The 18,445-nt window shown below is 47.5% G+C and overlaps 1 protein-coding gene across 8 annotated transcripts in view; it reads left to right on the top strand.

The window, feature by feature from the left end:
* Positions 1–18,445, top strand: part of MFSD8 (major facilitator superfamily domain containing 8) — a 42,367-nt gene that overhangs the window by 11,546 nt on the left and 12,376 nt on the right. For 4 of the 8 annotated variants that reach the window (XM_056803523.1, XM_007495486.3, XM_056803522.1 and 1 more), the window contains 6 exons: positions 2,592–2,647; positions 5,615–5,723; positions 7,877–8,011; positions 9,405–9,508; positions 9,595–9,842; positions 14,669–17,703. In XM_056803523.1, the coding sequence (XP_056659501.1) occupies positions 2,592–2,647; positions 5,615–5,723; positions 7,877–8,011; positions 9,405–9,508; positions 9,595–9,842; positions 14,669–14,881 (865 nt within the window). In that variant the 3' untranslated portion in view covers positions 14,882–17,703. Of the gene's footprint in view, positions 1–2,591; positions 2,648–5,614; positions 5,724–7,876; positions 8,012–9,404; positions 9,509–9,594; positions 9,843–10,475; positions 11,350–14,668; positions 17,704–18,445 lie in introns of those variants that run through there. The other 4 variants (XM_056803520.1, XM_056803518.1, XM_056803517.1 and 1 more) reach the window with 3 other exon arrangements.

The raw sequence follows: 18,445 nt of genomic DNA, 5'->3' as shown, positions 1-18,445 counted from the left end.
CTCCCCCTCTGTGTCTTTCTGCCCATGGGAGCACACATGGAATCTCTTCCACATCAGAGCTCTTCAGATGACTATCCCGTCTCCAAAGAACATTTCTCTGGTTCCTAAGTCTCCTCCACAAACAACTAGAAATTGAGATGCCTCACTATCCTGGTCACCCTCCCCTGAAGAATCTCTTGTTTATCCATGGTTTTCCTAGAATGCAGTACCCAGAACTAAAAACAATGTCCAGACTAACTGACCAGGGCAGAGGTCATCAGGTTCTCGCCTCCTTATTCCTGAACGCATGACTTATTTTAGTGATGGTTGCTTCCAAGGCACTAGAACTTCCAGATCTTTTTCAAATGCAGTGCTCCTCCATTCTCGGAGCTGAGAAGACAGTTCTTACAGTTTGATTTTTTTTTCTTGTTTGGAACATAAAACATTAAATGAAAGAGTATTTCCATGTTCGACAACTCATGAAAAGGAGTTGTATGTGAGACCACGAATCTATTTCCTCCTGCTTCCTTTTTAAAAAAATTCATGGCAAATTGTGCATATTAATTCATTTCATAGCCATCCTACTTGTCTCTATTTCCTTCTGAACTCTATTCTGCATTTTTACAAACAAATTTGCTGTCTTTGGTCTACACTTTAAAATTGTATTTTTCCCCATCAAATGTCATCTTATTAGACACAACCAAACATTCTAGCCTTTCAAGCTTTTTGGCTCCTGCTGCTTGCCAGGCACAGAAGGTATCCTCCCCGCTTTGTTGTGGCATTTGGAAATCTTCTAAGTGTGCCATCTCTGCCTTTTGTTAATCTCTTGACTAAAAAATGTTAGATAACCTACTGCCAGGGACGGACCCCTAGAACATTCTGCTAGAGTTCATGATTCATCCTCAGTCTGGCTAGTCAGCCAGTCCCCAGACCACCTAAAGCTCACTCGATTAAACTCCTCCATTGTGTTGTCAACGATAGCACAAGAAACTTGTCCAGTGATTTCTTAAACTCTGGGCAGAGTATATTTCCAGCATTCCTTTGACTGTCCGTCTGGTCGCCTTGTCACGAAAGGAACCGTGTTATAGTCTGGCCTGGCATTTCCTTGCCCAAGCCCCCCAACTGACTGGCCTTTTGGTGCTTGATGGAGTTTTGTCAAGAACTGAAGCTCCCCTGACCTCAGTTTCTCTCTACTTGCTTGTTTTGAACATCCAGACTTTGCTCTCTCTAGTCCTGAAGCGGTTCTGCCATAGTCATGAATCTCTAGTATATTTGAAGCTTCCTTACTTCCACAGTGCCGGTGTCAGCTCTGTTCTTGGCCTACGTGGGCTTGATTTCCATCTTGCCGCCCCTTTTATTTCAGCCTCATCTTTGCCATTTTTGCTCTTTAGGCTCCACAGCACAGAGAACAGAAGACAAGTTGAATAATTCTTCCTTCTCTCTCTCTTGTAGTCATTGTGATGCCATCCATCCTAAGCAGCATTTTTTTTTTAGATTTACATTCTGTTGTAGAATCAATACTGTGTATCAGCTCCAAGGTGGAAGAGCAGTAAGTTTTAAGGGTTTTAAGTGACTTGCTCAGACCCAACTGGGAAGTGTCTGAGGCCAAATTTGAACTGAGGACCTCCTGTCTCTGGGCCTGGCTTTCAATCCACTGAGTCACCGAACTGCCTCCCCAAGTATTATACCTATCTTTTCTTTGATCCTCTAATTTTTGCCCAGTTTGGATGCCTTGAGGACACGTAGGTGACACAGTGGATGGATTGTTGGACCTGACACCGGGAAGACGCCACAAATCTGGCCCTAGACACTTACTATGAGTCGCTCAAACCCCAGTTTCTCGCCTGTCAAATGAGCTAGAGAAGGAAATGGCCAACCATGCCAGGATCTTTGCCAAGAAAACCTCAAAGCTGCCATCTTGCCTCTCCTCATGGGCTCAGCTTCTTGGACTTTTTAGCTGACCTGACTTTACCCCTGCAGGACAAGGACACGTTTTAATATTTGGCTTTCTTTAATACTCCCTTCCAGCTTCTCTGTAGATCTCTACAATTGAAATCAGTATGCACTGAGGATTCTGTGCAGAGCATGGAAAGTGTTCCTCTTGATTTCATGCTTTACTCTTGTTCCAGAGTCGCTTAGGGCCTACCTTAAAAGAGTAAACCTCCGAAAGATTGATCTGTTGTGTGAGCCAGGTGTGCTAGGACGCCTGCCTTGGGACCTGGGCACGCTGGCAAGCTCTTCTGAGAGCTCCATTTCAGGGGGACGAGTTTCCTCTAGAAGCCCCTGTGGTTGGTGCATTTGCTGAGGTCCGCAGGCCGGCCCGCCCCTAGCACGTGCCTTCATTTGACAGGGGAGAAAATGTGAGGCAGACAAGAAGAGGGTGTGTGGAGTGTCGGCGATCTTGCAGAGGCTGTGACTGGGTCTGAGCGAGAGCAGCTTGCGAGTGGCGGCATCCGCCCTCCCACTTCAGAGGGCCGGAGGCCATTTGCCAGCTGGAGGGTTCCTTTGGGCCCGGTGTTCTTTGTATTTCCAGCTCTGCTGTAGTCTCGGGCTGGGACGCAGACAGCCCAAGAATACAGGCTGGGCAATAAAAGGCTTCGTTTCTTTTTAAGGGACCATCAGGTGGACGACTTGGGAAGACAGTGCAAAAGCGTCAATTTTGAAGAAGGTACAGTTGAATTCACTTAAGAATTTCATGAACTAGAACGCTCTTGGCTGTTTGGCACTCGTTTAGATTTCGCTTCTAAGTAAAACATTCGGGTCTCTGAAGAGGAGCACTCGCAGCACCGCCCTCAGTGAAGTGATTGACAGTATCCCTAGGCGTGTCACCTCCTCATGGTGCCCGGCCGAAGAGGACCCTGTGGCCACAGTGTACTCCTTCCTCAGCTCTGCCTCTCGGAAAGGCCTCCTCCCTTACAGACCCAGGGCAGGTACCGCCCCTACAGAAGGCCTTATTGGTGCTCCTCCGTCAGCTTCCAGCGCACGTCATTGCTGAGATGTACTGATGTACAGCAGTGTGGCTCTGCGGGCAGCCTGTTAGCTCCCCGAGCAGGGACTAGTCCGTGCTGCCTTCGTTAGGGTGGCCCCTAACCCTGTTTTCACAGAGCAGAGTGTCCTGACGGGCTGGAAAGCTGGGCAGGGCGGCGGTGTTCCAGGCAGCCGGCCCGTTGCTTTCCTTTGCATCCCGCCCATCTCTTGGCGCTCACCAAAAGTAGGAGGCCTTGAGAGGACGGAGCTTGGGTCTGCCCCTTGCTCCCTGTGCATGTGGCCTCGGGCTGGTCGCCTTCCCTGGGCACCCTTTCTTCCTCTGTGATATCACGTGATGGTGTGTGGCGCGCCTTCCACTCCAACATCAGGGCTGTGGAAACAAGCCACAGTCGGAGAGACTGGAAAAGGTTGCTGTTTTGCAAAATGCACCCAGGGGCAGGATAAGGCAAGCTTCAGGACGGGAGGAATGTGCGTATGAGCTAGCTCTTGGAGCAGCAACAAAAGGATGGCAGAAAGGCACAGCCTGGACGTGCTTTTGATAGGAGGAGGAGGGGAAGATCTGCAGGGCAGCATCAAGGCCTTGCGCGTGCAACCTACGTCTTGCCTGTCCGGCCCTCTGGCCCTACAAGCAGAAGCTGAGAGAGAGCGTAGGCGGCACAGTCAGTTTAAGTGCCCCTTTTGCTCTGGGCCCAGGGGAGGACCTCTGGTGAGATTTCAGGGAATTCTGGGAACTAGCAAGGACTTCTGGGGGTTCAGATCTCCATTTTTACAGAGGGCACCAATGAGAGTGACCCTTATATTCTAGGAAGAGGATTTTGGCAACTACACAGAATGGAGTAGAGAAGCTGACATTCAGGAAACTCCATTCAGAGGCTGTTAGCTGTTCGAGTAATCAAGATGAGAGTAATAGGAACAGCTGGGTAGCTCAGTGGGTGGAGCACCAGGCCTAGAGACAGGAGATCCTGAATTCAAATGTGACTTTGGACACTTTCTAGCTGGGTGCCCCTGGGCAAGTCACTTAACCCCCATTGCCTAGCCCTTTATTGCTCTTTTGTCTTAGAACTAATGCACAGTGTTGATTCGAAGATGGAAGGTGAGGGTTAAAAAAAATGAGACTAATAAAAGTCTAACCTAAGGTGGCAGCAGCCCTGTGAGGTAAAACGACTTTGGCTGGGTGGCACAAAGAATGGTAACGGGTTAGACCGGCTTTGGGGGGAAATGGGAAGGAGAATCGGCAGATACAGCTTTCTCAGCAAAATATTTCAGAAGGCCTGAGGGGAGGTTGAGTTTCTTCTGAGGGTGATTTCAATGGACTCAGTGAGGAATTATTTTCCCTTTATCTTTCATGGCAGCAAACCATAGAAAAGTCTCTTGTTTTAGAATATTTTGATTTTTAAAACCCCATAAATGCCACCTTGATGTAAAACCATTTAAATGCCTTATTTTAAATGCTACTTAACCCACCAAACTGGACTCCTTTCCCACTTGCCAGCCGTTTTCAGATATATTATCTACTTCAAATGCCCAAACCATTGGTTAGTTTTGTTCTTTTTCTGCAGAATTAATCTGAAAGATACCAAAGCAAGTCACTGCCTTAAAACACAGAGCATTGTGCAGAGCCTCTAAAAAATGAGTCACAAAGAATGCCTAGCAGAGTTTCTTCAGTTAGTAAAAAAGAGACTTTGAAAGATGAAATTTTCTCTCACAGACTTTTGATTTTGTTTGAAGTCAGAATCTGGTGTATTACAGGACTTTTCACTTTCAAAACTAATTCAATTCTTTTGATTTGTAAAGTATCATTTATAGACCCATATAAAGGGGTGGGGAGATGAGTCGGGGGGTTCACAAGACAGCAGCCTGGCAACAACATGCAATTTAATTTAAGGCACTGGGTAGACTAATGGCGATGTTGTTTATTTTTAGCGTTTGGGGCTCAGTGGCTCAGACTATAAATCTGAGCATTGCTTAATAAATATTTCTTTTCAATTTCCTTTGCTCGTTTTTTGGAAGGCGGACCTCCCTGGTCCCACACTTCTTCCCCCACAACCTCTTTAATAGCATGCTACTGAATAATGATAGCAAAAGATGAGAATCTGATGACGATACCTGGCATTTATAGCACTCCCCATAGTACTGATTAATTAATACTCGTATAGGATTAGTAGTTATTTGGAACAAGTAATTATTTTTAACCATGTGCACCACATTGCTCAGTAAAACAGAAAGAAAATAGCCATGGCCATTATGGCAGTTCAACATGGTTGTTCTGTCTTTGGAGTCAATCCACCCTTCAAGAATCAAATCTCAAGTATTCAAGTCAGTGTGGATATTCATTTTGCAGGAATTGTTACATTTTAAGGCAAATTCAATGAGGTTAATGATACAGAATTTTGTTAATTGTTATACTCAAACTCTAAATCTTAAACTAAAGAAGTTACATATAATAACATTTTAAAGCTTACAACAATGGCTTACAATGGTTTATGATCATCTTTTCAGGCTTTTGCACATGATTTCCAAGATACATAAGAATGGTAATTGGATATATATGGATTTTCTATTTATGGCTATCATGTTATAGTGGTTGCATAAACTTAGACAATGTGGGAACTGTGGGTAACTGGGTTAATCTTGTGTTTATATGCAGCAAACCCGGATGAAGTTCATGATGCTCAGGGGAGCATTGATCAAGTTGCTGTCATCACCACCAACATTCTTTTCTTCATCATCCTTTTTATATTTGCTCTTTTTGAAACGTGAGTTTTATTATTTTGTTATCATGTTACCTGAACTATCCCATTTTGCATATTAGCAAAGCCTGTGGATAGACCTACATGTCCCATGCAACGCAGATTTCTATTATTGTGGAACCAGAAAAATCATAGACACTGACAATTGTGCTTTTCAGCAAAACAAATGACTTCTTCTCTTGCTATATTTAGGAGAGCAGGGAGCCTGAGGGAGGGTCTTCTTTACTCATTCTTCTCTTCTTATGATCTAATACTTCCATACCAAGTTTTGGGATTAATATAGTGTAGTTAGTGGCACCATTCGCTTGGCTTTAGTAGTAGTTATACTCTTGATGGTCAAAGATGAACTTTTCCAGGGCCACAGCCCTATGGAACACCATGCAAACTGGAAATAGCTTCCACACAGAGTGCTCTTCTGGAAGGCTTCTTTTGATTGGATAGAAATGTTAAATCGTTAGGCTCCCTATGGCCTTAACATTTCTGTCTTCTACATAGAGGCTGGGACACTAGTCCTTTCCACCATCACTGATCTCCTTGTGTCTCAGGCTCACCTAGGAGTCATCCTCAACTCCTTGCTATGTCATCCATCCTCCTTGTTGCCTCCAGGAACAAATGCAAAATGCTCTACTGGCATTCAGATTTTCTGTTAAAGTCTAGTGTTTTCTGCAGGAATGCTTAGAAATCTTTTATTTCCCCCTGAAAGAATATGGTCAGTTTTGATGGGGAGATGTTGTAGACCCATTTCTCTTGCCTTCTAGAAAAAAATATTCCAAGCCTTGCATTCCTTCAGTATGGAGGCTGCCAGATTCTGTGTAATCCTGACTTGGGCTCCATCATATCTGAATTGTTTTTTTCTGGCTGCTTGCAGAATTTTCTCATTGGCCTGGGAGCTCTTAAACTTGGCTATGACATTCCTTGGAGTTGTCATTTGGGAATTTACTGCAAGAAGTGATCTGTGAATTCTTTCAGTCTTATTTTATCATCTTGTTCAAGAATATCCAGGCAGTTTTCTTACCTTCTGTCTTGGAATCAATAGGCAGAAGAGTGGTAAGGGCTAGGCAATGGGGGTCAAGTGACTTGCCCAAGGTCACACAGCTAGGTAGTGACTGAGGCCAGATTTAAATGAACCTAGGACCTCCTGTCTCTAGGTCTGGCTCTCAAAACACTGAGCCACCTGGCTGTTCCCTCTTGTATAATTTCTTGTAATATGATGTCTAGGCTTCTTTTTTTTTTTGGTTATGACTTTCAGATAGTCCAATAATTCTCAGATTGTCTCTCCTGGATCAATTTTCGAGATCAGTTGTTTTCTCAATGAGATATTTCATGTTTTCTTTTATTGTTTCTTGATGTCTTATGAAATCATTAGCTTCTATTTGTCCAATTATAATTTTAAAGACTAAATTTCTTCCATGACCTTTTGATCCTCCTTTTCCAGTTAGTCCATTCTACTTTTCATAGTGCTCTTTTTCTTCATTACATTTTTGTACCTCTTTTTCCAATTGACTAATCTTCCTTTTTAAGCTTTTATTTTCTTTTTGCATTACTTTAATTTCTTTTTTCCCCTTTTTCTTCAACCTGTCTTACTTGATTTTTGAATTCCCTTTTGAGTTCTTCGAGAACCTGCAACCAATCTCTCTTTTTTAATTGTTACTGTTGAAGTTTTGCATGTGGTTGCTTGAATCTCATCACCTCTTGTTGGTTCTGCTCTTTCCTTTTTTCCCCATAGAAATTTTTGAGGATTAAATGTTTCTTTTACTGTTCAGTCATTTTCCCAGCCTCTTTTTGCCTGTGGACTGGGAACTCTGAAAACTGCTTGCTGATTCTTTCTCCTCTGCTGACTTCTACCCTGGGGCTAAGTCTTCACTGCTGCTGTGGAAGCTTGAACAGAGGGGGAAGAGGGGAGACAACCTCTATGGGTTTGAGGCAAAATAGTTTAGTAATAGTGAGATTATTTCAGGCTCTAAAGCACTACAAATCCCTCCTGATGCTATAAAAGGTAAGCAAGGGAAGCCAGAAGGATGGCTGGTGATTTGTTGCCACTTTTCAAAAGTGTAGAACTTCCTAATTCCATTTGGCATTAAACTAGTTGTTTTCTCTAATAAACCCAAGCATTTTGCCTTCGGACTCTTCATTTTGCTGTCCTCATTTTTTCTTTCTAGCATTGCTACTCCACTAACTATGGATATGTATGCTTGGACCAGGGAACAGGCTGTTTTATATAATGGAATTATACTGGCTGCTCTGGGAGTTGAAGCAGTGATAGTTTTCATGGGAATTAAAATACTTTCCAAAAGGTAAGTCATCGTGTTCTTCTGTTTATGACCAGGTTAACATTATTCTCGGGTCCTCACTCTTCCTCACCGTCTGCCAAACCCGCAGGCCTCTCTGTGTCCCGGCTGTTCCCTTCTTTTTTCTGCCCCCCTTGCTCAGGCCCTGTCACCTCTTGCCTGCACGGTTGCCCCACTCGGCCACCTCACTGACCTCCCTGCCTCCTCTCTCCTACTCGGGCTGTCCCTCCCTCAGCAGCCACCGGGCAGATGAGGCCAGAGGACTGCCTGCTTGGTAAATTTTAGCAGCTCCTCCCTGGCGTTAGGATCAAATTGTAGTTCATACTTCTCGTCCTTCAAACGCTTCCCTACGACGTTGAGCCCATGCGTGATTCTTGGTAGCCTTGGCCGTGCAAGTCGTCTCAGCGGCCCCGCCAGCTGTAGGGGCGCGCGTGCGGAAGCCTGCCGGTCGCCGCTGCGGGCGGCAGGGGTGCGCTGCGTCCTCGCAGAAGGAGCGGCGGGCAGCCGCGTCGAGAACGCGGGCCGACCGGCAGTGGGAGAGCGAGCGCCTCTGGGAGAGGACCTCTGACAAGCGGCTCGTTGTGGGCGCCTCGGGGCGCCCAGCTGCCCAGCCCCGGCCAGTCAGACGATGAGATCGTGCCTGGCCCGTCTCACTCGCCGACCCAGACAAGCGCTTGCATTCTCCCTGGGGAAGACGTGCGGGCGCTGTGCCCCGTGGAGTCGTCTCGCCCACCCGCTGCCGCCCCGCCTGTCCCCCTCGTCGTCTGGGAGCCGATAACGCAATCAGTGCTGGGAAGAGGGCCAGGGCAGCCTCGCGGGGGGCCCACCCCTGTATGGATGCCCAGAGAGGTGGCTGACCCTCAGGGAGGAGGTCAGGACTCCGCTGCAGACGGGGAGAAAGGGGGAGCCGATTGAGAACCCGGGGCAGGAAGAGGGAAGTGGGTTTGGGGAAGAGAGCAATATAGGCGCCGCCGCGCAAGGCTGGAGCCTTCTGCCCTCCTCACCCCCACCAGGGAAGGAAGGGGGCCTGTGCGTGTCAGTGGGGGGGGTTGAGATGGGGCAGTCATCATCCCAAGAACCCTGGGGACTGGGGCAGGCCGTGGTGGCTTGCAGACAGGAGCGCAAATGGAAATCTGGGCCGTCGGTTTGGGGACTGAGGGGCCCGCCTGCGGTAGGGGGCCGGGGGGGAGGCTGGGTCAGCATCCAGCCTGGGCCTCGCTGTCATGGGAATGGCGGGGAGCAGCCCATCTTCCACCATTCACTCATCGCAGGGGCTCCAAGCCAAAGCCCTGTCTGCAGGGTCCTGGCCTAGGTGGCCGCACGGATCCAGAACCGAGCGGTTTCCTGCCAACAGTGGCAGTGTGTAACTTGGGGTTAATGAGCGTCTCTTGTCTCCTAGAGCCGGAGAGCGCGCGCTTCTGCTCGGAGGACTCGTCGTCGTTTTCATTGGGTTCTTTATATTGCTCCCGTGGGGAAGTCAGTTCCCGAAAATACAGTGGGAAGGTACTCTCCTACCTGTCGGTAACAGCCTCCTCTGTTTGTGCCCGAGCTGCTTCCTTGTGTGACGGCGTGCCGTGCTTACTTTGCAGACTTGCATAATAATTCCATTTCGGACGCGCCGGCTGCAGAAAGGGCTCCATATTTGTGGACGTTGCCAGCAGGAAATTCTAGCGAAGGACCAACCGGCTGCCCAGTCAGGCAGTCCTGGTGTCTCTCTACTCCCGTGATTCACCTGGCCCAGTTCCTGGTTGCTGCCGTCCTGATCGGAATGGGCTATCCAGCCTGCAACGTTATGTCCTACACCTTGTACTCAAAGATTTTGGGACCAAAACCTCAGGTGAGAGAATGACTGAGAGACTGTACTTAAGGGCTTTGAGAACTCACACCTACTGCTACATTCTTTCAAAACAGTCTGATCTGGGGGACTCGGGATTAAGAGCCAGGCTTGGAGGTGGGAGGTCCTGGGTTCAAATGTGACCTCAGACACTTGCTAGGTGTGTGACCCTGGACACGTCACCTTTATTGCTCTTCTGCCTTGGAACTGATACACAGTATTGATTTCTAAGATGGAAGGTTATGGTTATTTAAAAAAAACAACTGATCTACCCATTTGTAGATCATTTGATGTTTTAAATTGAGAAAATAAACTTTCGTAAAAATTCCACCTATCTTTTGCCGACATTTCCCAAGACTATCATGGAAATTGTGAGTTCAAAATCCCTGCCAATAGCAGTATAGGAACCGCAACCCTGTCCAGCAGCCTCTCTTCAGAGTTGATCAGAAAGGGGCTGTTGGCCCCAGCCACCTGCTCAATGGGCCTGTGTTGTGTCTACAATGGAGCATAGAGATGGGGGAGAACCTTAAAAGTTTTAAGTAACAGTGCTCTCGAAGGCCCCTGGGTAGGCAGGCTTCTCTGTGAGAGGAGACCTCTTTCTCTGTCAATTGAGACCTACCTGGGATTTCTTCTCAGGTACGTGAGGATGATGATGTGTGCTTTTCTCCCATGAAAGAAATAGACAATATGTGAAGAAGAGGCTATACTTGTGGATTTTAAGATAAAATTAAAAACCTATTTCTTAACAAATTTTAGCACTCTTTATCTTTTTTTTTTAAACCCTCACCTTCCGTCTTGGAGTCAATACTGTGTATTGGCTCCAAGGCAGAAGAGTGGTAAGGGCTAGGCCATGGGGGTCAAGGGACTTGCCCAGGGTCACACAGCTGGGAAGTGTCTGAGGCCAGATTTGAACCTAGGACCTCCCGTCTCTAGGCCTAGCTCTCAACACACTGAGCTACCCAGCTCCCCCTCTTTATCTTCTTTTTAAAAAAGCCTAGCTATTTAGCATTTTTCAGTTGTACCCAACTCTTTTTTTCCTTTTAAGCATTATTTTATTTGGTCATTTTCAAACATTATTCATTGGAAAAAAAGATCATTTTATTTTTCTTCTCTACACTATCCCTCCCCTGGCCGATGCATGATTCCACTGGGTACCACATGTGTCATTGATCTGAACCTATTTCCATGTGGTTGGTTTTTGTATTAGGGTGTTCGTTTAGAGTCTCTCCTCCATCATATCCCCTCCACCCCTGTAGTCAAGCAGTTGCCTTTCCTTGGTGTTTTTACTCCCACCGTTTGTCCTCTGCTTGTGGATAGTGTTTTTTCTCCAAGATCCCTCTGAGTTGTTCAGGATCACTGCATTGCCACAAATGGAAAAGTCCATTACATTCATCATACCACAGTGTATCAGTCTCTGTGTACAATGTTCTCCTGGTTCTGCTCCTCTCACTCTGCATCACTTCCTGGAGGTTGTTCCAGTCTCCATGGAATTCCTCCACTTTATTATTCCTTTTAGCGCAATAGTATTCCATTACCAACACATACCACAATTTGTTCAGCCATTCCCCAACTGAAGGGCATCCCCTCATTTTCCAATTTTTTGCCACCACAAAGAGCACAGCTATGAAGATTCTTGTACAAGTCTTTTTCCTTATTGTCTCTTTGGGGTACAAACCCAGCAGTGCTATGGCTGGACCAAAGGGCAGACAGTTTTTAGCACCCTTTGGGCATAGTTCCAAATTGCCCTCCAGAATGGTTGATCAATTCACAACTCCACCAGCAATGAATTAATGTCCCAACTTTGCAACATCCCTTCCAGTATTCATTACTTTCCTTTGCTGTCATGTTAGCCAATCTGCTAGGTACAAGGTGATACCTCAGAGTTGTTTTCATTTGCATTTCTCTGATTATAAGATTTAGAACATTTTTTCATGTCCTTTTTAATATTTTGATTTCTTTAACTGAAAATTGCCTATTCATGTCCCTCGCCCATTTATCCATTGGAGAATCTCTTGATTTTTTGTACAATTGATTTTGCTCTTTGTAAATTTGAATAATTAAACCTTTATCAGAGGTTTTTGTTATGAAGATTGTTTCCCAATTTGTTGCTTTCCTTCTGATTTTAGTTACATTGGTTTTGTTTGTACAAAAACTTTAATTTGATGTAGTCAAAATTATTTATCTTACATTTTGTGACTCTAAGTCTTGCTTGGTTTTAAAATCTTTCCCTTCCCAAAGGTCTGACATGTATAGTGTTCTGTGTTCACCTAATTTACTTAGAGTTTCCTTCTTTATGTTCAAGTCATTCACCCATTCTGAGTTTATCTTGGTGTAGGGTATGAGATGTTGATCCAATGCTAATCTCTCCCACACTGTCTTCCAATTTTCCCAGCAGTTTTTATCAAATAGTGGATTTTTGTCCCAAAAGCTGGGATGTACCCAACTCTTCATGCTCCTTTAGGGGATTCTTGGCAAAGATACTAGAATGGTTTGCCATTTCCTTCTCCAACTCATGAGGAAACAGACAGACAGTTAAGTGACTTACCCAGGGTCATACAGCCCTAGAGTTTGAAACTGGATTTGAACTCAGGTCTAACTGACTCCAGGCCTGCCACTTAGATTCCCTCCTTATCTGTTAAAGGATGTCATAATCCAAGGACAATAATCCATTACACGGGACCTCACTTCTGTGTGACTGGGAGTCATTTAATTTCTCCAAGCCTCACTTTCTTCATCTAGAGAATGAGAGGATTGGACTAGACGGCCTGCAATAGTCTTGGCAACTCTGATGCTGTGATCCTCAAATAGCTATGATACGGCACTGAGGTACACGTACATTTTCCATATTTTGTTTTGTGTTTTAGAAGTGAGTAGATCGTCTTATATTTCTTCTTGCTCCAGAAATAAACATAGACTAAAATGACCAAAGGGCCCCTAAATCCACCCTTTTGCTGACCTCTCTTTCCCATCTCAACTAGCTCTCTGGTCATCTCTTGGCGAGGGAGTACACCAAACAGGAAGCGTGTGTTGCTGATCGCCTTCTCTGAATTAGCAAGTGATATTGGTACAGAGAATTCAGTTGTTGAAGCTCTGTTCAGAAACAAGTTTTACCTTGTTTTTCCTTTCATTAATGAAACATTACATATTGGTATTAAAAGGGGAAAGATAGAAACTATGAGAAAATATACTCCGTTTTACAAGTATGAGCAGGAGCAGTAAAAATAAATTTTCAACTAAACACATAAAATGAGATCCCACAGAGGTCATAGATTTGGAGTTGGAAGGGACCTTACAGGCTATTCAGTCTGGCCTCATTTTATAAATGAGGAAACTGAGGCACAGAGAGAGGTCACCCAGAGTCACAATCATCTAATGAGAAGCTACCGGTGAAGTTTGAATGTGGCTCTTCCTAATTCTCAAGTCCAATACCTTTTTCATTGTACCACATTTGTTTCTCAAAAAAAAGAAATGGTATTGTTGCGATAAAACACTATATTCTAGAAAACTTACAAATCATTTATAATTCTGATACTCTACCCAGATTCTCAAAATAACAGAGTTTTATTGGCATTTTTGGAAGCACAAATAAAACCGAATGCTCTAGTTCTCACCTTAAGTATGTAGTCTCTTCAGAAAAGAACCCGCCGAGTTTCTAACAGTATTGCTGAACAGGAGAGGAATTGGTGACACAGAGTAGCTTAGACGTAGCAGCAGAAGCTCCTCTGCCTCCTGGACTGAGGGGGACGCCCAGCTCTGTGTGCAGAATTGTGTGTGGTGGGTGTGGGAGCAACAAGCTGTGGAGGGTTAGTCCCCGAATACAGCAGCGACGGAGTCCCGGTCTGGATTGTGTTGCGATGAGGATTTTAGGATTCCACACTGACGCTGTCCCCTGTGAGAGGGTGGAACAGAGAAGAGCTGCTGCCGGCCCTTGAAGGGAAAAGCATCAAGACCAGGGAAGAAAGAATCCTGGGCTCTCTTCTCTGGCAGTCTGAGAGAACAGGCCTAGCTGCTCGGCGTCCTCTTGCTCTGGCAGTTGCTGGCAGTTGGAGTTCATCGACGATTCTAGATGACTTGGAGAGTTAAGAGTAGAAACAGGGAGTGTTGCTCACTGAGGAGTTTTGCCTCCCCGGCAGCTAGAGAGAGAGAGGCCCCTCTTGGCCTTGAGCAGGGCCCCGCGTCCATTTCCCTCAGCCCAATGACGGTCAGTCCAACCGCTTGATCATTTGTATCAATTAAAGGAGGCTAACGAAGACGCTAGAAAGTTGAGACTGGATCCGCGCAGGCCTGCTCTGCAGGCCAAGTAGAAGCTCCAGGTGGAGCGACCCGTTCAGGGGCGGGTGGGTTAGGTAGAGAGAGTCGCGCTCGTAGGGGTTCCGTGGGGTCCCCTCATTTCTGCCCTCTACGTGCTTTCCCCACCTCAGCCAAGAAGAGACCGTTGTGCTGAACTGCACCCATCCCTGACAGCTTGGGGCCTTCATCAATGTCCAGGACCACCAGCCAGAGCAATCTATTTATAAGTCTGGGCTCACCACGCCGGCTGTCATGTACTCCGCCTCCTCCGTAAAAAGAGAGTTCGGCCGCTCTGGACGGGGCAGTTTCACACAGGCTGGAATTTTAGACAGAAGTAACCACGCTGCTTCTTGGGAGCCTTTTGCTGGCTTTCCAGGACCGTATAAGGAGCAGATGTTATGTGTGGAAACCGTTCGAGATTTACCTGGCGGCCGTAATGTGCCCCACGGGAGGGGAGAAAGTGGGGCTGGGCAAGGAGGAAGGCCGGGAGGAGACATCCGGCCTTAACGCAATGTTCTCATGGTCTTTCTTCTCTTCAGGGCGTCTACATGGGCTGGCTGACGGCTTCCGGAAGTGGAGCGAGGATTCTCGGGCCCGTGTTCGTCAGCCAGATGTATACTTACTGTGGGCCTCGGTGGTCCTTCAGCTTGGTCTGCGCAATCATTCTGCTCACCGTGGTCCTTTTGGGCGCCGTTTACCGGAGACTCATTCCCTTTTCCGTGAGGCACGGGAGAGTCCAAGAAGAAACTTAACTTCCGCTACGGGGGGAGCCCCGCACCAGAGGCTTCCTCTTACCATTGCCGGGAGCCCGAGGACTCAGAAAAACAAACGATAGTCGTGTCCTGTGCTGTGGAACCTGGACTGAACATGGGCTACGTGGAGAACTTCCCTCTGTGGGAGGCAAAACAAAGGCTCAGCCGCATTCCCGAAGGAGCTGCGTCACCGGCTTCATTTCGAACCCCATTTATACCGTGTCCAATAGAGAAGAGAAAGAGATTTTTTTTTTAAGTGTGGACCGTAGTAACTCTTAACTGTAATGTAAGTCAGGGGCTGAGCTCCCCGTCGTCTTACCACCAAAAATACAGAAATGTATATCTGTGCACATGATGTTCTTGCTGAGGTGTGCAAGTCTTCATGACCCCGTTTGGGGTTTTCTTGGCTGGAGTGGTTCGCCATTTCCTTCTCGGGCTCATTTCACAGATGAGGAAACTGAGGCAGGCAGGGTCACGCAGCTAGGAAGTGTTGGAGGCAGGCTTTGAATACGGGAGGAGTCTCCACCCACTTTGCCCCCCAGATTCCAGTATATTAGACTGTATGGCATTGAGGTGCCCGGCTCCCGACAGCATTGGGAAGACCCGAGTTCAGTCCTCCAAATGACTGCCGTATCCTTCAGATTCCCAGCCCTTCCTTGAGTCCCAACAGTGGACAAAGCAGCGTGCTAGGCACTACAGGAGGCCAGCAGGCACGGCTCCATGTAAGAAATGGCCTTGGGCAGCTTCACCCCAACTATGGATTTCAACGAGAGCTGGGTAGGGGGCACCGGGAAAAAGCACGGGGTGGGAAAAGGCGAGGGGCCTGAAGAGAGAGCAGGGGGCCGGGCAGGAAGGAAATTCTCTTGTGCCTCTGAGAAGGGGGGGGGGAGTTGGGATTGAAAACTATGGAATTTTTGAAAAAGAAACTAAGATGAGGTGGAGACGATGGCACCGCGTTTTGGGGAACCCAGCCGGAGGGGGCTGTGACTGCCAGGCTAAGCAGCTCACTCAAGTTCTCATCGGCGGATCCCTCGCCTGAAACGTATTCCTGAGCGAGCACAGACACCCAGCTGGTGTCGGCGTCTTTCTCTTCCGTGCTAATGAAAACTCTGCTTGGATGATACCAACGCGCGGGTCCAAGGGTATGGAACAAGGAGATGCTGGCCTGAGCCCGGGGAATGTTCTGGGCATGCCTTTAAGCCTGAAGAAGTGGCGCTATTTTAACCCCTTCGTTTCGCCAGCGGCCCAGAGGAGAGAGCAGACCAAGTTACTCCTCTTTGTTCAAGAAGACAGTCTGCCATTTGCCGCCAAAGAGTGTTAGTGGCGGGACACGCTTGGGGGAACCCAGGTCTGTGAGTCACACACGGAGCCTCCGCGGCTCTTCTCCTTCTCTGCCCTGGGTTTGCCTGAATCGCTCTACGGACCAAACCGTTCTGCTTAGACAGGGAATAGCCAGCTGGAAAGGGTGACCAGCACGTGTCGGTAGCCAGGGTTTATAGACAGAATACAAGAGGATCTTCAGAGTTTTTTCTAGGCCGGTTTTCTCCTAGAAGCTGAGTGTATCTCCTCCTACTTGTGATTCTATAAGTGCACTTCAGCCGAACTAAGTTTGACTCCATCTCTGTAGCTCACTCCTGCCTGTGGGAAGGGAGCTGTCCATCGTGGCTTTCTTTGCAGCTCCAGGTCTGCGGCAGGGAGCGGTGGACTTTGACATCCCTCATCAGGCTTGCTCTCCAGTGACAGCGACAGACCGCCCGCCCCAGCCAGTGGGCCCCCTGGTCCACAGGCTTCTCCTTGTTGGCCAGGGCCTAATTCTGAGAAAAATCCACCTCTCTGGCTTTGGGGTGGGCATGAAGAGAGAGAGAAGGAAGCTTCCGTCATCATTGTGGCCCAGCTCCAGCCAGGGTGGGATTGGAAACAGCGAGGCCTGCCCTGCCCCTCCTGAGGGGCATTCATCGCCCGTGGACCCCGCTTGGGATGTTGGAAAGCAGCCTGGGCCCTGGGGAAGCCAGCATTCCAGAGCACGTCCTCGCCCGCAGCGGTCAGGGCACCGTCAGCGCAGGGCAAGGACTCTGCTCTGAGTTTCGGACTAAACCATTTCTGACAGGAAGGAAAGCAAGTGGCCCTGAGCTAGACTTCCCTGGTCAGGCCTGGCTTGACAGCCCGGGGTCTGGGGGACGTCGTCTTCAGATGGGGCTGAAGATTGAGATCCTGCTCTTTCCACGCTGCTTGTAACTAGGGAACAAGCTCCATAGCCCCTTTTTCAAAGTCTGAAGGTTTCCCTTTTGCCTTTCAAAGAACACTAACTTGAGCGGGAGAGCCCCAAAGCGTCCCTGAGAAGAGGCAGTGCCCCGAGGCCCGGGGCCACGCTAGAGAATCTCGTGGCTGTGCCAAGTCTGCCCAGAATCAAGGCCGGCCTTCTCGACAGTACTATTAGATGGGGTCTGCTCTCGAGGGCTCCTCACGACTGCTGGTGAATGTTGGGATGTCGTGCCTGCTCCATTCTCGACGATCTCTTGAATGATACAGGCCTGCCTGCTTGGCACTCTGGTGCACTTGTGTGCAGTGACTTTGAAGTGTGCTGGTCACGGCTCTCCTACAGTGTGTCTAATGGCTCTTCTTGGCCCCCCAGTTTGGCCCAGGAGCTGCCCAAGGTTTCTGAGCTGAGCCAAGGGACAGCACGTCTGCGTTGGATGGAGAGCAGCAGAGCCCTGGTTGAGTGCAGGCTGGCAGGAGGCAAACTACAGTGGGGGCTGCCTTTGGCCTTCTGTAAAAATAAAAAGTGAACTGTAAATCTAATAAAGCCATGGATTGATTATTGATTATGGCTTATAAACTCATTTTGATACTCTACTTGCTGCACTCACAAAGTATCCTTAGCTCATCAATTAACTTCTCTTCAGGGCCAGGCGCAAGGACACTATAAAGAGACTTTTGTCATAAAAAATGTAGTATTTATTGAACTATAAGGATAAAAAGGATTTCCAACTAAAGGATTCTACCTCCACCTAAATAAATCTCCCTGGTCCCACAAGGAACCACTTCTCCTGTGTCCACAGGCTACACTGATCCTTCCTGATCTGACTAACTCAAAGTGTCCCCATTCTACAATACACTGAGCCTCGTATCCTTATAATGCTTGACTTTGCCTTGAAGTTACAAAAATAACAAAGGCTAGCTGGTTGAGTCTCAGCAAGGATCGAGTTAGGACTGAGCTTTAGCAGACTGAGCCCAAACCAAAGACCAGGTCTTTCTTTGGTGGTCTTAGACTAGAGAGTCAGTAGTGTTTCCCAAGTTAGAAAAAGAACGCACGAAGCTCCTTCAGGTCTTCCCTCCTTTCCTTCTATTTCAAACAATGAGACAGAGAGAAAAGAAGTTGCCTCCTCCAAGCCGTCAGAGTGAGTCTCTGCCAGTGACCAACTGCCCAACTCCCTCAGAGTAACAGCGACCCCCCGAGAGACTGTCACAGGATGATCGTTCTACTGTCCGTATTTGAAATGGACACTCGGTCTCCTTTCTGCTTCAAACTCCAATTCTTGCTCAAGCCAGCTTCTCTACTTCTTT

Source organism: Monodelphis domestica, chromosome 6, assembly GCF_027887165.1.
Source record: "Monodelphis domestica isolate mMonDom1 chromosome 6, mMonDom1.pri, whole genome shotgun sequence".
Classification (NCBI taxonomy): domain Eukaryota; kingdom Metazoa; phylum Chordata; class Mammalia; order Didelphimorphia; family Didelphidae; genus Monodelphis; species Monodelphis domestica.
This window is presented reverse-complemented; position numbering and strand designations above follow the sequence as displayed.